At 42.4% G+C, this 15,083-nt stretch overlaps 2 protein-coding genes and 1 non-coding gene across 3 annotated transcripts in view; 1 reads left to right on the forward strand and 2 right to left on the reverse strand.

Moving 5' to 3' along the window:
* Positions 1-633: 633 nt before the first annotated feature.
* Positions 634-7,137, reverse strand: paip2b (poly(A) binding protein interacting protein 2B). The gene is made up of 4 exons (XM_034130696.1): positions 7,073-7,137; positions 2,019-2,122; positions 1,366-1,548; positions 634-1,261 (listed from the first exon to the last, which is right to left on the reverse strand). The coding sequence occupies exons 2-4, from the start codon at positions 2,115-2,117 to the stop codon at positions 1,196-1,198; spliced, it is 348 nt and encodes a 115-aa protein (XP_033986587.1). The 5' UTR covers positions 2,118-2,122; positions 7,073-7,137; the 3' UTR covers positions 634-1,195.
* Positions 7,138-7,622: 485 nt separating this feature from the next.
* Positions 7,623-15,083, forward strand: part of LOC117482562 (matrin-3-like) — a 30,742-nt gene continuing 23,281 nt past the window's right edge. The window contains exons 1-7 of the mRNA XM_034130697.1: positions 7,623-7,703; positions 9,865-10,754; positions 12,367-12,428; positions 12,516-12,554; positions 13,071-13,150; positions 14,086-14,144; positions 14,458-14,574. Coding sequence (XP_033986588.1) covers positions 9,999-10,754; positions 12,367-12,428; positions 12,516-12,554; positions 13,071-13,150; positions 14,086-14,144; positions 14,458-14,574 — 1,113 coding nt within the window. The 5' untranslated portion in view covers positions 7,623-7,703; positions 9,865-9,998. The remainder of the gene's footprint in view (positions 7,704-9,864; positions 10,755-12,366; positions 12,429-12,515; positions 12,555-13,070; positions 13,151-14,085; positions 14,145-14,457; positions 14,575-15,083) is intronic.
* Positions 8,205-8,337, reverse strand: LOC117482580. Its single transcript, XR_004555898.1, has one exon. It is a non-coding gene; the product is annotated as a U6atac minor spliceosomal RNA (small nuclear RNA).

Below are 15,083 nucleotides of genomic sequence, written 5' to 3' on the forward strand. Positions count from 1 at the left end.
AAAGTATAAATATAATAATATCAATACTTGGATTGATTTACTTCAACATACAGTTTACTGCTAATGGAGTATTTAATAAATAAAGGCTTCTTCCTGCTACACAGAGACATATCAGTTCATCTCTGTCAGGTTTCAAATAGTGGGATGTTTGCTATCATCTGCACATTAGTTATTGGTGTATAGAAAGAGAGATTGTCTTCAGTGTGATGTAACCCGGTCAGAGAGAAACTCTCTTTCTCTTGGAAATTAAGAAGAATTTTCGGTCCAATCTCTAAAAGAAAAATGACCATGTGGCAAAAATGTTTTCTCAGTTCTCGATTTGGAGATTTTCAGGGAAAAATGTAAATGTTCCTCAGAATTCACAGACAGACAGTTAGAGAGACAGACAGAGAGAGAGACAGACAGAGAGAGAGAGACAGATAGTTAGAGAGACAGACAGACAGAGACAGAGAGACCGACAGAGAGACAGACAGACAGAGAGACCGACAGAGAGACAGACAGACAGACAGACAGTTAGAGAGACAGAGAGACAGACAGATAGTTAGAGAAACAGACAGTTAGAGAGACAGACAGACAGACAGTTAGAGAGAGACAGACAGACGGAGAGACAGACAGAGAGACAGACAGAACTCAGACTATTTTCATTTTTTTTAAATACTTTTTCCACAAATTCTCATAATTCTGACTTTTTCTCAGAAAGTTTAGTTTTTCTTCAGAACTCAGATTTATAAACTAATCTATGGATTATTTGATAAGAAAAACCCACTTTGAATAAAGCACTGCAGAGGAAGCACTCTTTGAATAAAGCACACTGCAGAGGAAGCACTCTTTTTCTCCATAAACATTTATTTTCATTAAGAAAAAATAGATATTTTTTTTACAACTTTTCTTCTTTATATGACTTTTTATACAGTATTTTATGTGCATTTAGAAAAAACAACAAACAAACGTCAGTCAATGAGGCAGCAGAGGGTCCGACACACAGGATTCTGGGACAAACTCAAACAACAACGTCTGAGATCTGAACACGTTTGTAAATAAAAGTGCAAATAACAGCTGATTGTAACAGAAAGCAGTTTGTTCTTAAAGCTTCAACTCAGAGGGTCTACATTCAGAGAGACAGGTGTTCTGCAGTAACTTTGGCACTCGGGGGGGTCACATGACGTGTCTCTGGGTCACATGACGTGTCTCTGGGTCACATGACGTGTTTCTGGATGCCCGGGGTGAACTCCTTGGCGTTGGGGTTCAGACGGCTGTAGATCTGAGGAGGAGAGAGAGTCTTCAGACCGAGGTTCAAAATACATTAAATAATATTCAGAGCTGAGGGAGGAGGATACTGGATTGTCCGGCGGTCCCTGAACTCACCGGGTAGTCTGCGTCTTTGTGGACGTCTGATTGGATCGCCTGGAGGAGGGGGAGCTCTGATTGGATCCCCTGGAGGTGGGGGAGGTCTCTGGAGGGGATGAAGCTCTCTCTCTCCTCCTCTTCCTCCCAAAGCTCCTCGAAACAGCGCTCGATGAAGTCCTCCTCCCTCAGCTGCTCCTCCACCTGCACAACAACAACAACAACAACAGGTAAACATAGGGCTGAGCAGTCTGCAGTGGACGCGACATGTTGAGACCCCAAAGTGTTCTGATAGACATGTAGGGTCTCCAGCACAGAGAGACAGCCGGATGCTGACCTGCACGCTGGGACATTGACACAGAGTAAGTTGAGTTAATGAGCATTTGGATCATTGAGCAGTGCTATTGGAGGTTATTGGCGGTTATTGAGGACGCTGAATCCATCTCTGACATTTACAGGATCATAAATGGCTGTTGTTAGTCCCTGAAACTGAACAGGTGGAGCCAGAATGATGATCTGAATCGGTCCACAGAGAGCACAGATATGTCTTTCTGGTTAAAACGGCCATATATAAATCTGGACAATGTGAAAAATGGATTCAGTCTTCTTCTTCCGCCTCCTCCTCTTCCTCTTCCTCACCTGTTGGTTAAACTCCTCCTCTTCCTCTTCCTCACCTGTTGGTTGAACTCCTCTTCATGCTCCATCCAGAGGAATTCAGCGAATGGTTCTTCGTTGATGATCAGCTGACAGCTGCTGAGCCGAGGGTCCTTCATAACAGCTGGAGAGAGACAGACAGGCAGAGAGACAGACAGTTAGAGAGACAGACAGACAGTTAGAGAGACAGACAGATAGTTAGAGAGACAGACAGACAGTTAGAGAGACAGACAGATAGTTAGAGAGACAGACAGAGAGACAGACAGACAGTTAGAGAGACAGACAGACAGGCGGAGAGACAGAGAGAGACAGACGGAGAGACAGACAGACAGAGAGAGAGACAGACAGAGAGACAGACGGAGAGACAGACAGAGAGAGACAGACAGACAGAGACAGACAGGCGGAGAGACAGACAGACAGACAGACAGACAGAAAGACAGACAGACAGTCAGACAGAGAGACAGAGAGACAGGCAGACAGACAGACAGAGAGAGAGACAGACAGAGAGACAGACGGAGAGACAGACAGACAGACAGAGAGAGACAGACAGACAGAGACAGACAGGCGGAGAGACAGACAGGCGGAGAGACAGACAGAGACAGACAGTTAGAGAGAGACAGTTAGAGACAGACAGACAGACAGGCGGAGAGACAGACAGTCAGACAGAAAGAAAGACAGACAGACAGTCAGACAGAGAGACAGAGAGACAGGCAGACAGACGGAGTGAGAGACAGAGAGACATACAGACAGGCGGACAGACAGACGGTTAGACAGACAGTTAGAGAGACAGACAGAGAGACAGACAGAGAGACAGACAGACAGAGAGAGAGACATACAGAGAGAGAGACGGACAGTCAGAGAAACAGACAGACAGACACAGACAGACAGACAGAGAGACAGACAGTCAGACAGAGAGACAGACAGACAGACAGAGAAACAGACAGACAGACAGACAGTTACATCATTAGTTTTGCATCATTTGAAGTGTAGGTTTTGTAAAAGTGTTGAATCCTCTGGTTGTCTGACATGTATCTAACGTCTTCCTCCCCGTGTCATCAGCTTGGTTTTGTAATTTAGTGGGAATGCTGATACAGCGTTAGGGTTAGGGGGTTAGGTTAGGGTTATGCTGATACAGCATTCGGTTAGGGGGTTAGGTTAAGAGGTTAGGGTTAGGGGGTTAGGTTAGGGTTAGGGGGTTAGGTTAGGGTTAGGGGGTTAGGTTAGGGTTATGCTGATACAGCATTCCCACTAAATGTTATTCAAAATCTTGATTCCGCCCGTTATTTTGCCGGTCTTCTTCTCCCACATTCCACATCGCAGAAACTCTGTTCAAACATCAAAACGTTCAGCTCGGTCGGGAATCGATGGCTATTACTTTTATCATTCATAACTTTCATAATTCCAGAGATACATCCCATAATACATCACATTTTTAACCATTGAAGTCAATGGAGACATTCTTCAGACTTCAACAAATCTTCATGCGACTTCAACTGCTAACTGTTCATTCATACTTTCACTCAGAAACCTCACCCCTAGATTCCACCGGGTCCGTCTGCGGCGCGTTACGGCTGCGCCGCGGTGCTCACGGCGATCGCGGCCACTCTAGTCAATGGGTGCTATTCCACCACACGCGGCGTGTTACGGCTCAGAAGCGTCCCAGAAGCGGCTCGGCGCAGGGCTCCTCTAAAATTAGGATCGAATCCTAATTTTGTCGCGGCGCAGCCGTAACGTAAGGTCGGGCAGGCAGGAAGTGGAACGTTCAGAGCATATATAGCATATATATATATATATATACACACACACATTTTGCAGACCCTATCCCTCCGTAGTCTTTCAAGTAGGAGGAGAAATGCCAGCGTTCTCCTCCGGTTTACAGGCACTGTGTAAATTATATATATATATAGAATAATTATGATGATGAATGCATTTTTTTACCACTAAAATACAGCAACACATCTTTGATTCATGTCGTTTATAACTGGAATATTACAGTTATTATTAACTTTGTCTGTACAAAGTAGCCTGTCCAGGAAATATGCCCAAATCAACAAAAACTGCGAGCCGGCAGGCAAGACGCTCCGCTTCTGAAATGCTTCTGAAACGCGCCTGGTAGGGTATGACGCCGGAGGAGGCCGGACCAAAACCGCGGCGCAGCCGTAACGCGGCGCAGACGGACCCGGTGGAATCTAGGGGTCATTCCAACTTTAAAATGTTACACACCTTTCTGACATTATTCGTGTAACACAACTTTTAAATCTGATTCTTACTTTTAGAGATATTAAACATTGTTCAGACCTTGGTAAAGAGGCTTTCTTCAGATTTTAACATTAACTAGAGTGCGTGATGTCAGAGTTAGAGTGGAGCAAATCTTGAAATTTGCCTTCATATATATTTTTAAAACTGCCATAATTCCCAAACCCTACATTCCTGAGACATAATTTTTCATGATAAATGTAGGAAAACATCTCGTAGCTTGAAAAATGACAAATAATTAAGCAAAAATAATTAAACAAAATGCCTCTTGAGGGCATGAAGTGACAAAAACGTTCAACATGTCTCCATTAAAGCCCATTGTAATTTCAGGCAGATATTTCCTCACAGCAGCAGCCACACACCTTTCTTAAACTGCCAAAAAGGCCACATTATTAACCCGAAAGTACACAAAAATTACACTTCAGATACTCAACTTCCTTGACATGCTTCACGTTTTGAGATTTCACAGATATCTGTTATCGTTCTTCCACAAAACGTTCACTACGAAGACATCTACGAGACAGTTTTGAGATTTCTTCAAATGCCGTTGCCATGGCAACACAATGCTCGCCATGAAACACGGTTTTCTCATAACTTCAGTGAAAATGCTCCAAATGGCCCAAAACTTCACAGGTTTGGTAACGATGCAGCCATCAACGCATCTAAGCGTATTATGGGATGTCATCAAATGCCGTTGGCATGGCGACAGATCATTCACCATCAAGTTAGTTCAACAGTTTGCAGTTCAAATATTCTGCTGCTTTTCCAAGCCTTTTTACTTTCTTTTCTTCTCTCATCACACATTCAAGCCCCCAGTGGTCATGTATCATTTCAATCTAAATTCTTCACTTTCTTCTTACACATTACATTTCAGCTTTTCAGCATAAAGCATTCCCACTAGCAATTTCTTCAGGAATTGCATTCTCTAGTGCTACTTGCTGTTACAGTTCTCATCCATTTGAACCACATTCCATCTGAATATTGATATATTTTCCAAATTCTCCGTATGTGTTAAACTACTTGGCAATAAACCTGTTTCTGATTCTGATTCATTCTTGTTGAAGTTTCACATGTTTGGTTGTTTAATATCTGTTCCTCCACCTCCCCTCCACCTCCTCTCCACCTCCTCTCCACCTCCCCTCCACCTCCCCCTCCCCTCCACCTCCCCTCCACCTCCTCTCCACCATGTGTGTTATGCGTCTCTGATGGTCCTCCTGGCAGTCGAACCCCCCTCAGACGCGTCCATGTGTCCATGTTTCCTGTCTATTTTTACCTCTCTGGCTCCTGCAGCTGTTTGTGGAACATTTGGTCTTTAAGGTCACGCTGCGTCTCCTCGAGGTCGTTCAGCTTCTATTCTCGGTGTTAGAGGGACCTTCGTACTGCTTTTAGGTTCATTAAATCATTTTGCTCCTCTTTCTGGTCATTTTTGCATTTCTGTGATTGCTTTGCATCCTTTAGTGTTCTTTGTAGTAACTCTGGGTGTCTGGGATCTTGTTTATTATATTTGACGTGTCTTTGTGGTCGCTTTATATCCATTTTGCGTGTCTTCCTGATGTGTCTTGAATCTAACCGTCTCTCTGTAGTAGATGTAATCTCTTTAAGGTCCCTCCGTTAACTCATTCTGCTTCTATTTTTAGACCTTTCGATCATGAGTCGACCTTTCTGGTGGTTACACGTCTATATTTGTCCTTTTTTAACCTACTTTAACTAGTTTTACGGTGGTTTTTATTTGCCTATTTTGAAGGACGACCCCCCCCTGGACCTCGGGCCACAGTTTGCCCCTCTGTTCCCCCGGTAAACAGCCCTCTGTTCCCCGGTAAATAAAAACCAGGAAGAGCTCCGGACGTTGAAGCTCATATTTGGAATATCCGTAGCGGCCAAACGGTGGTACTGCAGCTTCCGTGACGTCATTGGGCTTCTCCCCATTGACTTACATTGGGATAGAAACGGCTGTAAATCAGCGTTTGATTTTTTTAAGTAAATAAACTCCCCAGCACGAACTCTGTTATAATTCTTATTTAAATCATTAGGGTGTACAAGTTGTAAAACTAAAAGGCTCTAAAAGCTGAATCCAGAGTAATGTTCTCCTCTCCACTCGTCTGACAGAGAGGAACGGGTACAACTCAACTGAGCATGCTCAGTGGCCCACATCCGGGTACTTTCCGACTCTACAGTCGTGTCGTTTTGGCTTCATGCGCCCCTGAGCAACTTTTATTTTTACATTTATTTATTCAACAACAAATATTAACATATATGGTGTGAACTAAAAAGTAAACATAAATTAATTTTAACAAATACATACAATTAAATAAAAATACTGTTTGATGTTTCAGATTAAATTCTTTTTTAAATTATTGGTAATAAACAATAGAAAATAAGGTTGGGAGTCCGATATCTCTTTTTATGGATCTGAAATGGGCCTGAACATGTAATGAACTGCACACATGAAACTCAATCTGCATCTATAATATCAGCTTTAAAGGATCAATAGAAGTAGTTTATTGCCAAGTAGGGTCACATACAGAGGAATATTCACATTACATACAGAGGAATATTTACATATAGATATAACCGTGAATATAAAATAAAGTACACATGTGTTTATCCTGGAGTTGTTTTGTTAGTTCTGTTTTCTTTTTAAAACATACTGTACCTCACAGAAACACTCAGTAACACACTAACATCCATACTACAGAATAAAGAGCTCTGATTGGACGGAGCCTCCGGTCTGACACGCGGACAGAAACACAGTAAACTAACCACATGACTTTATATTACATATATAAAATAACAACAGGTGATCTAATTGGTTAATTACCTGAGAGCTCCGACGGCCTGTCCACTCTTCTTCTGTGGTTTCTGTAAATGGCTGCTGCTGCTGCTGCCTCTGTTTGTTTACATCTCTGACGTCACTGCGTGCTCGCTGCTGCTGATTGGACAAACCGCTCCGATGCCTTCACGAGGAACTTTGGAGCGAGGGGCGAAGGGATTTCAAAATAAAAGCCCTTACCTGGATAACAAAATAAAATGTGCAGTGTTATGAACAGTGGAAAGCTGTGTATTATAAAAATAAAAATACATATAAATACACAGCTTTCCAATGTTCATAATATATATATATATATCAGGAGGGTTTTGCAGGACTGACAGATCTTGTACTTGAGTAAAAGTAGAAGTACTCAGATCTTGTACCTGAGTAAAAGTACTCAGATCGTGTACTTGAGTAAAAGTAGAAGTACTCAGATCTTGTACTTGAGTAAAAGAAGTACTCAGATGATCTAGTACTCGAGTAGAAGTACTCAGATCGTGTACTTGCCTCAGCATGTATGATAGATTCTTCCAGAGGCACCGTGAAGGCAGCACTGTTCTCTGAAACATCGCGATACTTCAGTCTTTCCTCACGGCAGCAGCTTAGCTTAGCCATCAACTCCGCATGAAGAGAAACTAAGGTAAGAGTGTTTTATATATATGCATTTACACTGATATCAGCCGCATGCAACACGTTAACAGACAGCTCACGGCTTTATGTAAAACCTGCACACTGGACACCTTGAAGTAAAGATCTAAATCACGTTAAATAACGACTGTTATTAGCATTTAGCAGCTAAATCCCGTTAGCAGCCAATGCTAAAGTTAGCTTTTTCTCTAACGTGTTTTATTCTTGACCTTTTTGCTGTTATTTGCCTTTAAATCAGTCCAGACTTTAACTTAAGACGTTTCTCTAAATACTCATTGAATCGGCCTGCTGTTAGAAAACACAATCTGGAATTAATATTGTATTATTTTAGCAAAGGTATTTTGATAGATAGATAGATAGATAGAATGGGAGGGATGAAACCTCTAATGGTCACACATGCAGCACACAGTGACATGTGTTCTCTGCTTTTAACCCATCCTAGTACCAGGAGTCTAGTACTAGGAGCAGTGGGCAGCTATAAAAAAAATATTAAAAAAAAATCTGGTTATAGATGCCATGCCACGAAGTAAGTGGCAGTGCCTTAACCGTATATGTGTTGATGGCCACTAGGGCCAATTCCATCCTTGTCGAGGGGAGTGCTCACCTTCTCTCCTTTCATACAACACCATTGCTAACTTTTTAAACAGAAATAGTTTTCTATGACCTCACTTAAGACAATACACAAAAATCCACAAGACATAACAACATGAAGTACATTACAAGTCACATAAATAACATAAAGTCTTAAAGGTCCCATGTCATGCTTTTCCGGTTATTACCCGTCCCCTTGTGTTATGAAGGTTTTTCTGCATGTAAACGGTCTGCAGAGTCACAAACCCTCAAAGTACACCCTGTAGAGAGTAAAACTCTAACACAGAGAAGACCTGTCTATGCTGCCCCAGAACGCCTCGTTGGACATTTCTCTTTTTCCATTGTTTTCTTCCGGGAACCAAGTGACGTAACAACGACCCCTCCGTGGATTGGTCAAAATGGACCAATCCGTGGAGCCGTTACGTTACGTTCCTTCCTCACACACACACACACACTCAATCTTTTCTCAGCTGCAGCTCCGCCGATTTCTCCTCCCTGAGATGGCGGGACGCTGCGTGTGTATGTGTGTGTGTGTGTGTGTGTGTGTGTGTTCGGGCTGGGTTCCGCTGTGTCTCGCTGTCTCGCAGACGGCCACTGGGCTCACAGGGAGGGGGGGAGCTCCAACAAGCCGTTTAGGACAGAGAGTGAATACACATACTATACAGAGATGCTGTATGAGAAACCAATGTGAGTTTGGAACAATGTAAATCTATTCTAGTAGACCTCAACAAAGGAATTATGATCAGTAGAAATGGCCATGACATGGGACCTTTAACATAACTTCACAAACTCGTGGGTAGGCTAAGTAAAGAAATAGGCAGATATGAACGTTTTTATCCTTCTCCTAGCAGAGGAGTCCTCTTTCTTAATCTTAATGAATGAATTGGATCAGTTGTAAAATGCCTCGTCACAAAACAGTTCACTGATAAACTCATGAGACCTTTGAGTGTTCTAGTAGCAGTAGCTGATAATTCCTGAATACTTTGACTTGGTACTTATATATGTAGTGAAAGTATTCCACAGCGCTGTATAAGAGCTTGTGCTGCACAATTAATACTTTGAACGTACATTTGAATACTCACATACTTCTACTTGCATAAGGTTTTGAATGCAGGTCTTTGACTTGTTATGCAGTATTTTCATGAGTACATTAAAGTCTCTGCTTCTTCCACCTCTTGTAAAAAGCTGATTCTTTCTGGTTCCCCATCATTTCTCAATGCTACTCAAAGGTTTAAAATGTCTCTGTGTTTTGCTCCAGTTCTGCAGCTTCTCTCATTGTAAGTGCTCATGCTTTTTGTTCCTTCACATTTTACAGACCCCGTGCTTTATCTGAGGCTTATCTTTTTCTCTCTTTGATATATTTGTGTGACACCGTTCCTCAGAGATCCTCATGTTTCAACGAGGATGTTTGCAGCTCATGGTTCTCCCTCCGTCTGGATGTCTTTAGTTCTGTCTCCTTCTTCTTTACCTTCATGTCTCAGAAATCAAAACTGTTAACGAATCCGTCTTTATCCTCCGTTAGCTGTCAGCGTCTGAAGAGTTTCTACCTCCTTGTGTTTCAGCAAACAGAAGAGAAAGAATCCCCTTCCCCTTTTTGCACAAACTGACTTTCCACCATCCTTTAAAAGAATCCAAACACATTTTTTTGGCTGCTGCCGGCCTCATTTCTTAATCTTGGCTGCTCTTTTGTGGCGTCATGTCTCAGAAGTCGCAGTCAGACGGCGGTCAGAAACATTTTGCTGCCGGTCGAGGACTTCTGGCCGCCGCTGAGACTTTAAACTACAGCATGAACGATCAGAGATCCAATCGGCAAATGGGGGGAATGTCAATGTCCTCAGGTGTTGGTAGTGGTGTTGGCATCATGGAGAACCAGGAGGGTGGTGGTTCCCAAATGTCGCGTCGAGGCCATATCAGCAACACCATGAAGCTTTTTGCCAGTTTGGGTCTTTCTCCCTCCGACCTGGACGCTTTGGCTGATATCCCCGAGGAGGAAATCAGCGTGGAATCACTGCCTCGAATCCTCATGCAGCTGAAAAGCCGAAAAGTGGACGTTGGAGATCGGAGAGCGACTGCTTCGAGTATGAATTTGGACGCAGGGTACCGAGGAGGAGGAGGAGGAGGAGGAGGATGGGAGGGGAGGATGGGTTCTTCTTCTTCTTCTTCTCTTGGTTCTTCACGGCCCTCTGCAGACTTTGGGTTCGGATCGATGCAGGATTCGAGCCAGGGATTTGGGGTAAACTTCGGAGGTGGTGGAGGTGGAGGAAGAGAAAGGCAGTTTTCTGATCTTTCCGATCGAGAGTCCTACGGCGGTTCGACCCCGTCCGACCCCTTCCTGCCGCGGAGGATGGGAGCGCTGCCGTCCAACGGGAAAATCCAGGACTTCTTGGGATCCACGCCCAACATGTTCCCCCACGTGTGCTCTCTTTGTGACTTTGACGTTCACTCCACCATGGTGAGTACCGCCAGACTCCTTCCTCTTACCATGCTCAACGGTAGATGAGACGCAGGGATATTACTTGAATATTTTCACAGTGTGTTTTAATACATGTACTGCATTGAAGGCTCTACTTCTTCCTCCTCTTGTAAAATGCTGACTTTCTAGTTACACACTTTGCTGATAATCCTTGCTTACCTCTACCGAGTACCTTTTATATATGTAGTAAAACTCACCACAGTGCTTTGTTAGTACTTGCACACTCTTCTTTCTCAGGTCATTTTAATACTTGCATACTTCTCCTCGAGTTGTTTCCACCACATGGTTCTCTGCCTCCTGGTCTGAGGTGGATTTGGGACTAACGTTAAATGTCTCAGAGCTCCAGTCTTCTGTCCTCGTGTTTCCAGAGACAGTTTGCATTACATTTAGTTTCAGCATGTTTTCATTTGTTGACACCTGAAGCTGTGCAGTTGTTCAGTCAGACGTGGGTCTCTCCAACATCTTAGAGGAGACGTTCACCTTCCTCCAGCTAGACAATGTATTCACTTTGATTTTTTACAGATTTTGACTGCTGGAAGTCAAACAGAAAGATGTGAAAATTAATGTAAGCATCAATGAGAATCAGAGCAGCACAGCTGGACAGATACTTGACAAAATCTGCATCTGTTCACATGATGACATCACTCCCTCTCAAAATAACTAGGCCTAACCCTAAACCCTAACCCTATTGAAAGGCGCTATAAAAATTGAAATTATTATTATTATGTGTGAGTTGACTAGTGTTTAAACATTGCTACTAAAAGTCAGAATTCTAAGAAAACAGTTGAATGTTAGAAAAAGTGAAAATTCTGAGAAAAAAAAAGTGAAAATTCTGAAAAAGTCATTTTGGGAGAATTTTAATTTTTAGAAAAAAGTCGAATTGTGAAAAAAAGTCAAACACTGAAGGAGTCAATTTAAAAAAAAAAAGTGAAATTCATAAAAAGTCAGAATTGGGAGGAAAAAGTCAATTGTTAGAAAAAGTTGAAGTTCTGAGAGAAAAGTCATATTTGAGAAAAAAGTTAAATTATGAGAAAGTCTAATGTAAAAAAAAAATGTGGGAGAAAAAAGTCAAAATACTAAAAAAAAGTCAATTGTTAGAAAAAAATCAAGTTCTGAGAGAAATGTTAAAAAAAAATCTTAATGAGAAAAAGTCAAAATTAGGAGAAAAATGTCAAATTGTGAGAAAAACTTCAATTATTTAGAAAAAAAGTCACAATTTTTTAGAAAAAAGTCACAATTTTTTAGAAAAAAGTCAAAATTAGGAGAAAAAGTCTAATGTTAGAAAAAAAATCAAATATCAAATTATGAGAAAAAAGACAAATGTTAGACACATTTCCAAACCTTAGAAAAAGGGGAGTGGGAGGGTCCTGTTATAAAACATCACAAAGATCAGGGAATTACCTTTTCTGGTGACTTTCTAATCTCCTTCAGTGTGAGGGTAATCTGGACTCTGAGACCCTGGGATTATTCATTATTTTTCACTAAAACTCTTGAATTGTATTTATTATTTGGGTGAACTATTCCTTTAAGGTTCTCCTGGGGTTATAAAGGGCTCGTAGGGCGTCAGTAAATCTGTGTTTTGGACCCTCAGGAGTGGAACCAGCACATCAACGGACTTCGACATGATGAAAACCGCCGGCAGCTGCTCAACATGTGAGTCACGGACGCACTTTGGACATCGGCACGGACACTTTAGTGGGTTTTTGTTGAGATTTAACTTGTGGTGAATGCTGTTTCCAGGTATCCTGACTGGGACCCTGGCATGTCCTCCGGCAGAAGGTAAGAGACACTAAAGCCCGTCTGAATAGAGTTGCATAATCAATGCTTTACTGGAACTGATCCCATTGAATGGAAAGGTTTCCAGGTTGAGGGTGTTTTCCTCCACAGGAACTCACATCTAGTGGCTCTGGTTCTGCAACTCTTCCAGTACTTTAAACAAACTTTCTCCTGAAGACACAATTCAAACTAAGTCACAGAACATGTTCAGCTCGAAGTTTTATGTTCCTATGAGCTCCTTATCTGAAATGCTCGTTAAACAAACGGACCTTTACCCTCTGAACTCTGAACTTATTTCTGCTCTTCTTGTCACATTTTACTCACCGTGGCCTCGTGTTTCTCGCATTGTGTAACATTATATTTGAGTGGTTCTAAATGTGATCTTAAAGCACTGTCATCATGTTTGTTGATCTGTAAAGAAGTCCTGCTCGCTTCAAGGTGTATATCAGTGTTTAGTGTCTCTCCTGCCCTTTAATGTTAAATGTGCGTTTAACTGTCTGTTTGTTGCCTCTCTTCCAGTGGGGGGGGTCTCCTGCGCCCCAACATGTCTGAAGGGCTGCTGGGAGCTGGACCCTCGTCTCAGACCTCCAGCTGGGGTGAGACTTTAGCATTATGACGTGGTTGGAGCGAAGGACTTATTCTCTGAAATTGTGAGAATAAAGTCAAATTGGGAGAAAAAAGTTACATTTTAGGAAAAATAAGTCAAATTGTAAAATAAAAAGTGAATGAGCTGCAGTCGATGTCCTGCAGCAGAGATATTACCATTATGACTGAACTAGTTCGAGTTTTATTGACATAAAAAGTAATTATTCTTGTTCCATGAATGAGTTTTTGAGGGCCTTAAAACTGGGTGTGGGGAAAGTAAAATTGAGACAAAAAAGTAAAATTGGAAGAAAAAAGTAAAATTTTGAGAAACAGGTAAAATTGTGATAACGTCCATTTGTTTGAAAAAAGTCAAATCGTGACAAAAAAAAAGTCAAATTTTGGGAAAAAAGTCATTGTGAGAAAAAAAAGTCAAATGGTGAGAAATCGTTTCACCCGATGGATCTCACATTGTGTCAGTACCATCTGAAGGCATTCAGGGTCTCACATTGTGTCAGTACCATCTGAAGGCATTCAGGGTCTCACATTGTGTCAGTACCATCTGAAGGCATTCAGGGTCTCACATTGTGTCAGTACCATCTGAAGGCATTCAGGGTCTCACATTGTGTCAGTACCATCTGAAGGCATTCAGGGTCTCACATTGTGTCAGTACCATCTGAAGGCATTCAGGATCTCACATTGTGTCAGTACCATCTGAAGGCATTCAGGGTCTCACATTGTGTCAGTACCATCTGAAGGCATTCAGGATCTCACTCCTCAACATGTGCTTCTAATCTTATCATGATGACAACATACAAACATGTACATTGTTGGAGTAAGTTGTTAAGAAAACTGTTTTAAGGATAGAAGTGCCCAGACTTAAGGTACACTTAAGCAGTTTATGAATATATAAACATGTTAATGCTGTGTGTGTGTGTGTGTGTTTGTGTGTCAGGAGGAGGAGGAGGAGGTACCGATCTGTCAGGGAAGAACCCGCCGCCACAGGATAAGGTTTGTTCCTCTCTGTACTGATCCACGGTCACTAATCCACCTCCACCCAAAACGGTGGAGTCGTCCACTAAAGAGAAACTCTTCCACATGTTACAAACACGTCTGGTGCCCTCTGCTTTATTTCTGGAGGAGTTTACAGCAGATTGTAAACTTCTCTCTGTGTGCGTTCCTGGTCTGGTTTCATGTTTGTGTTTGCTGAGGACATGGTGGAAGTTGGTTCCCCGTGCGAGGCTATTTGGATCTGCTGTTCTGAAGAAAGATCAAAAGTATGCACACGGTGGTAATCAGTGGTGTTTCTGTGTTGTGTTTGCAGCTGAGGAGCAGGGTGGTGGTGGTGAAGTACGACAGGAAGCCGCTCAGCAACAAAACTCTGTTCGCCTTCACAGAGCCCTTCGGACGCCTGAGGGAACACCTGGTGCTCAACAACAAGGTGAGAAACTGTTTCTACACAACAAAAGCTAACCTGTGTGGAGATGCTTACACAACTGCACCTGAGGCCTGTACTACGAAGCCGGATTGTCCTAACCTGGATATGTTTGAGTTAGCCGGTTGGCCCAATCCAAAACATACGCGCTCTCGCTAAACTGTACTACGACGCTGGTTATCAAGTGGATCGCTCAAGCCAGCCGTGTCCTATCTAGTTAGGTGCGCGTTCACATGAAAGGGGTGGTATTTGGAGCATTCGACCAATCACAAACATGGACAAGCGTACTGACAGCGCAGCGTCATACTTCCTGAATGAAAAGTGAACTTTAATATTAGTCAAATATGAAGAAGTTCAACTTTAAACATCCATGACTTAAACACTTTATCCAGGATCAAAGCCACATAGCTGCACCTGCAAGGTGAATACAGCTGGTAACAGAAAAAGTGTTTGAATGCGTTCATTAACAGGTTTATGATATCACTGCCCCGTCCAAGACACGATCTGACTTTAAT

The sequence above is a fragment of the Trematomus bernacchii genome, unplaced genomic scaffold (assembly GCF_902827165.1).
Source record: "Trematomus bernacchii unplaced genomic scaffold, fTreBer1.1, whole genome shotgun sequence".
Classification (NCBI taxonomy): domain Eukaryota; kingdom Metazoa; phylum Chordata; class Actinopteri; order Perciformes; family Nototheniidae; genus Trematomus; species Trematomus bernacchii.

What these genes read in the sequence shown, in the direction of transcription:
- paip2b (XM_034130696.1), bottom strand. Translation starts at nt 2,117, where the DNA reads ATGAAGGACCCTCGGCTCAGCAGCTGTCAGCTGATCATCAACGAAGAA. An exon ending in AAGAGGAGTTCAACCAACAG is followed by an intron (nt 1,549 to 2,018) that starts GTGAGGAAGAGG and finishes GTTGTTGTGCAG; the next exon opens with GTGGAGGAGCAGCTGAGGGA. An exon ending in ACAAAGACGCAGACTACCCG is followed by an intron (nt 1,262 to 1,365) that starts GTGAGTTCAGGG and finishes TCTCCTCCTCAG; the next exon opens with ATCTACAGCCGTCTGAACCC.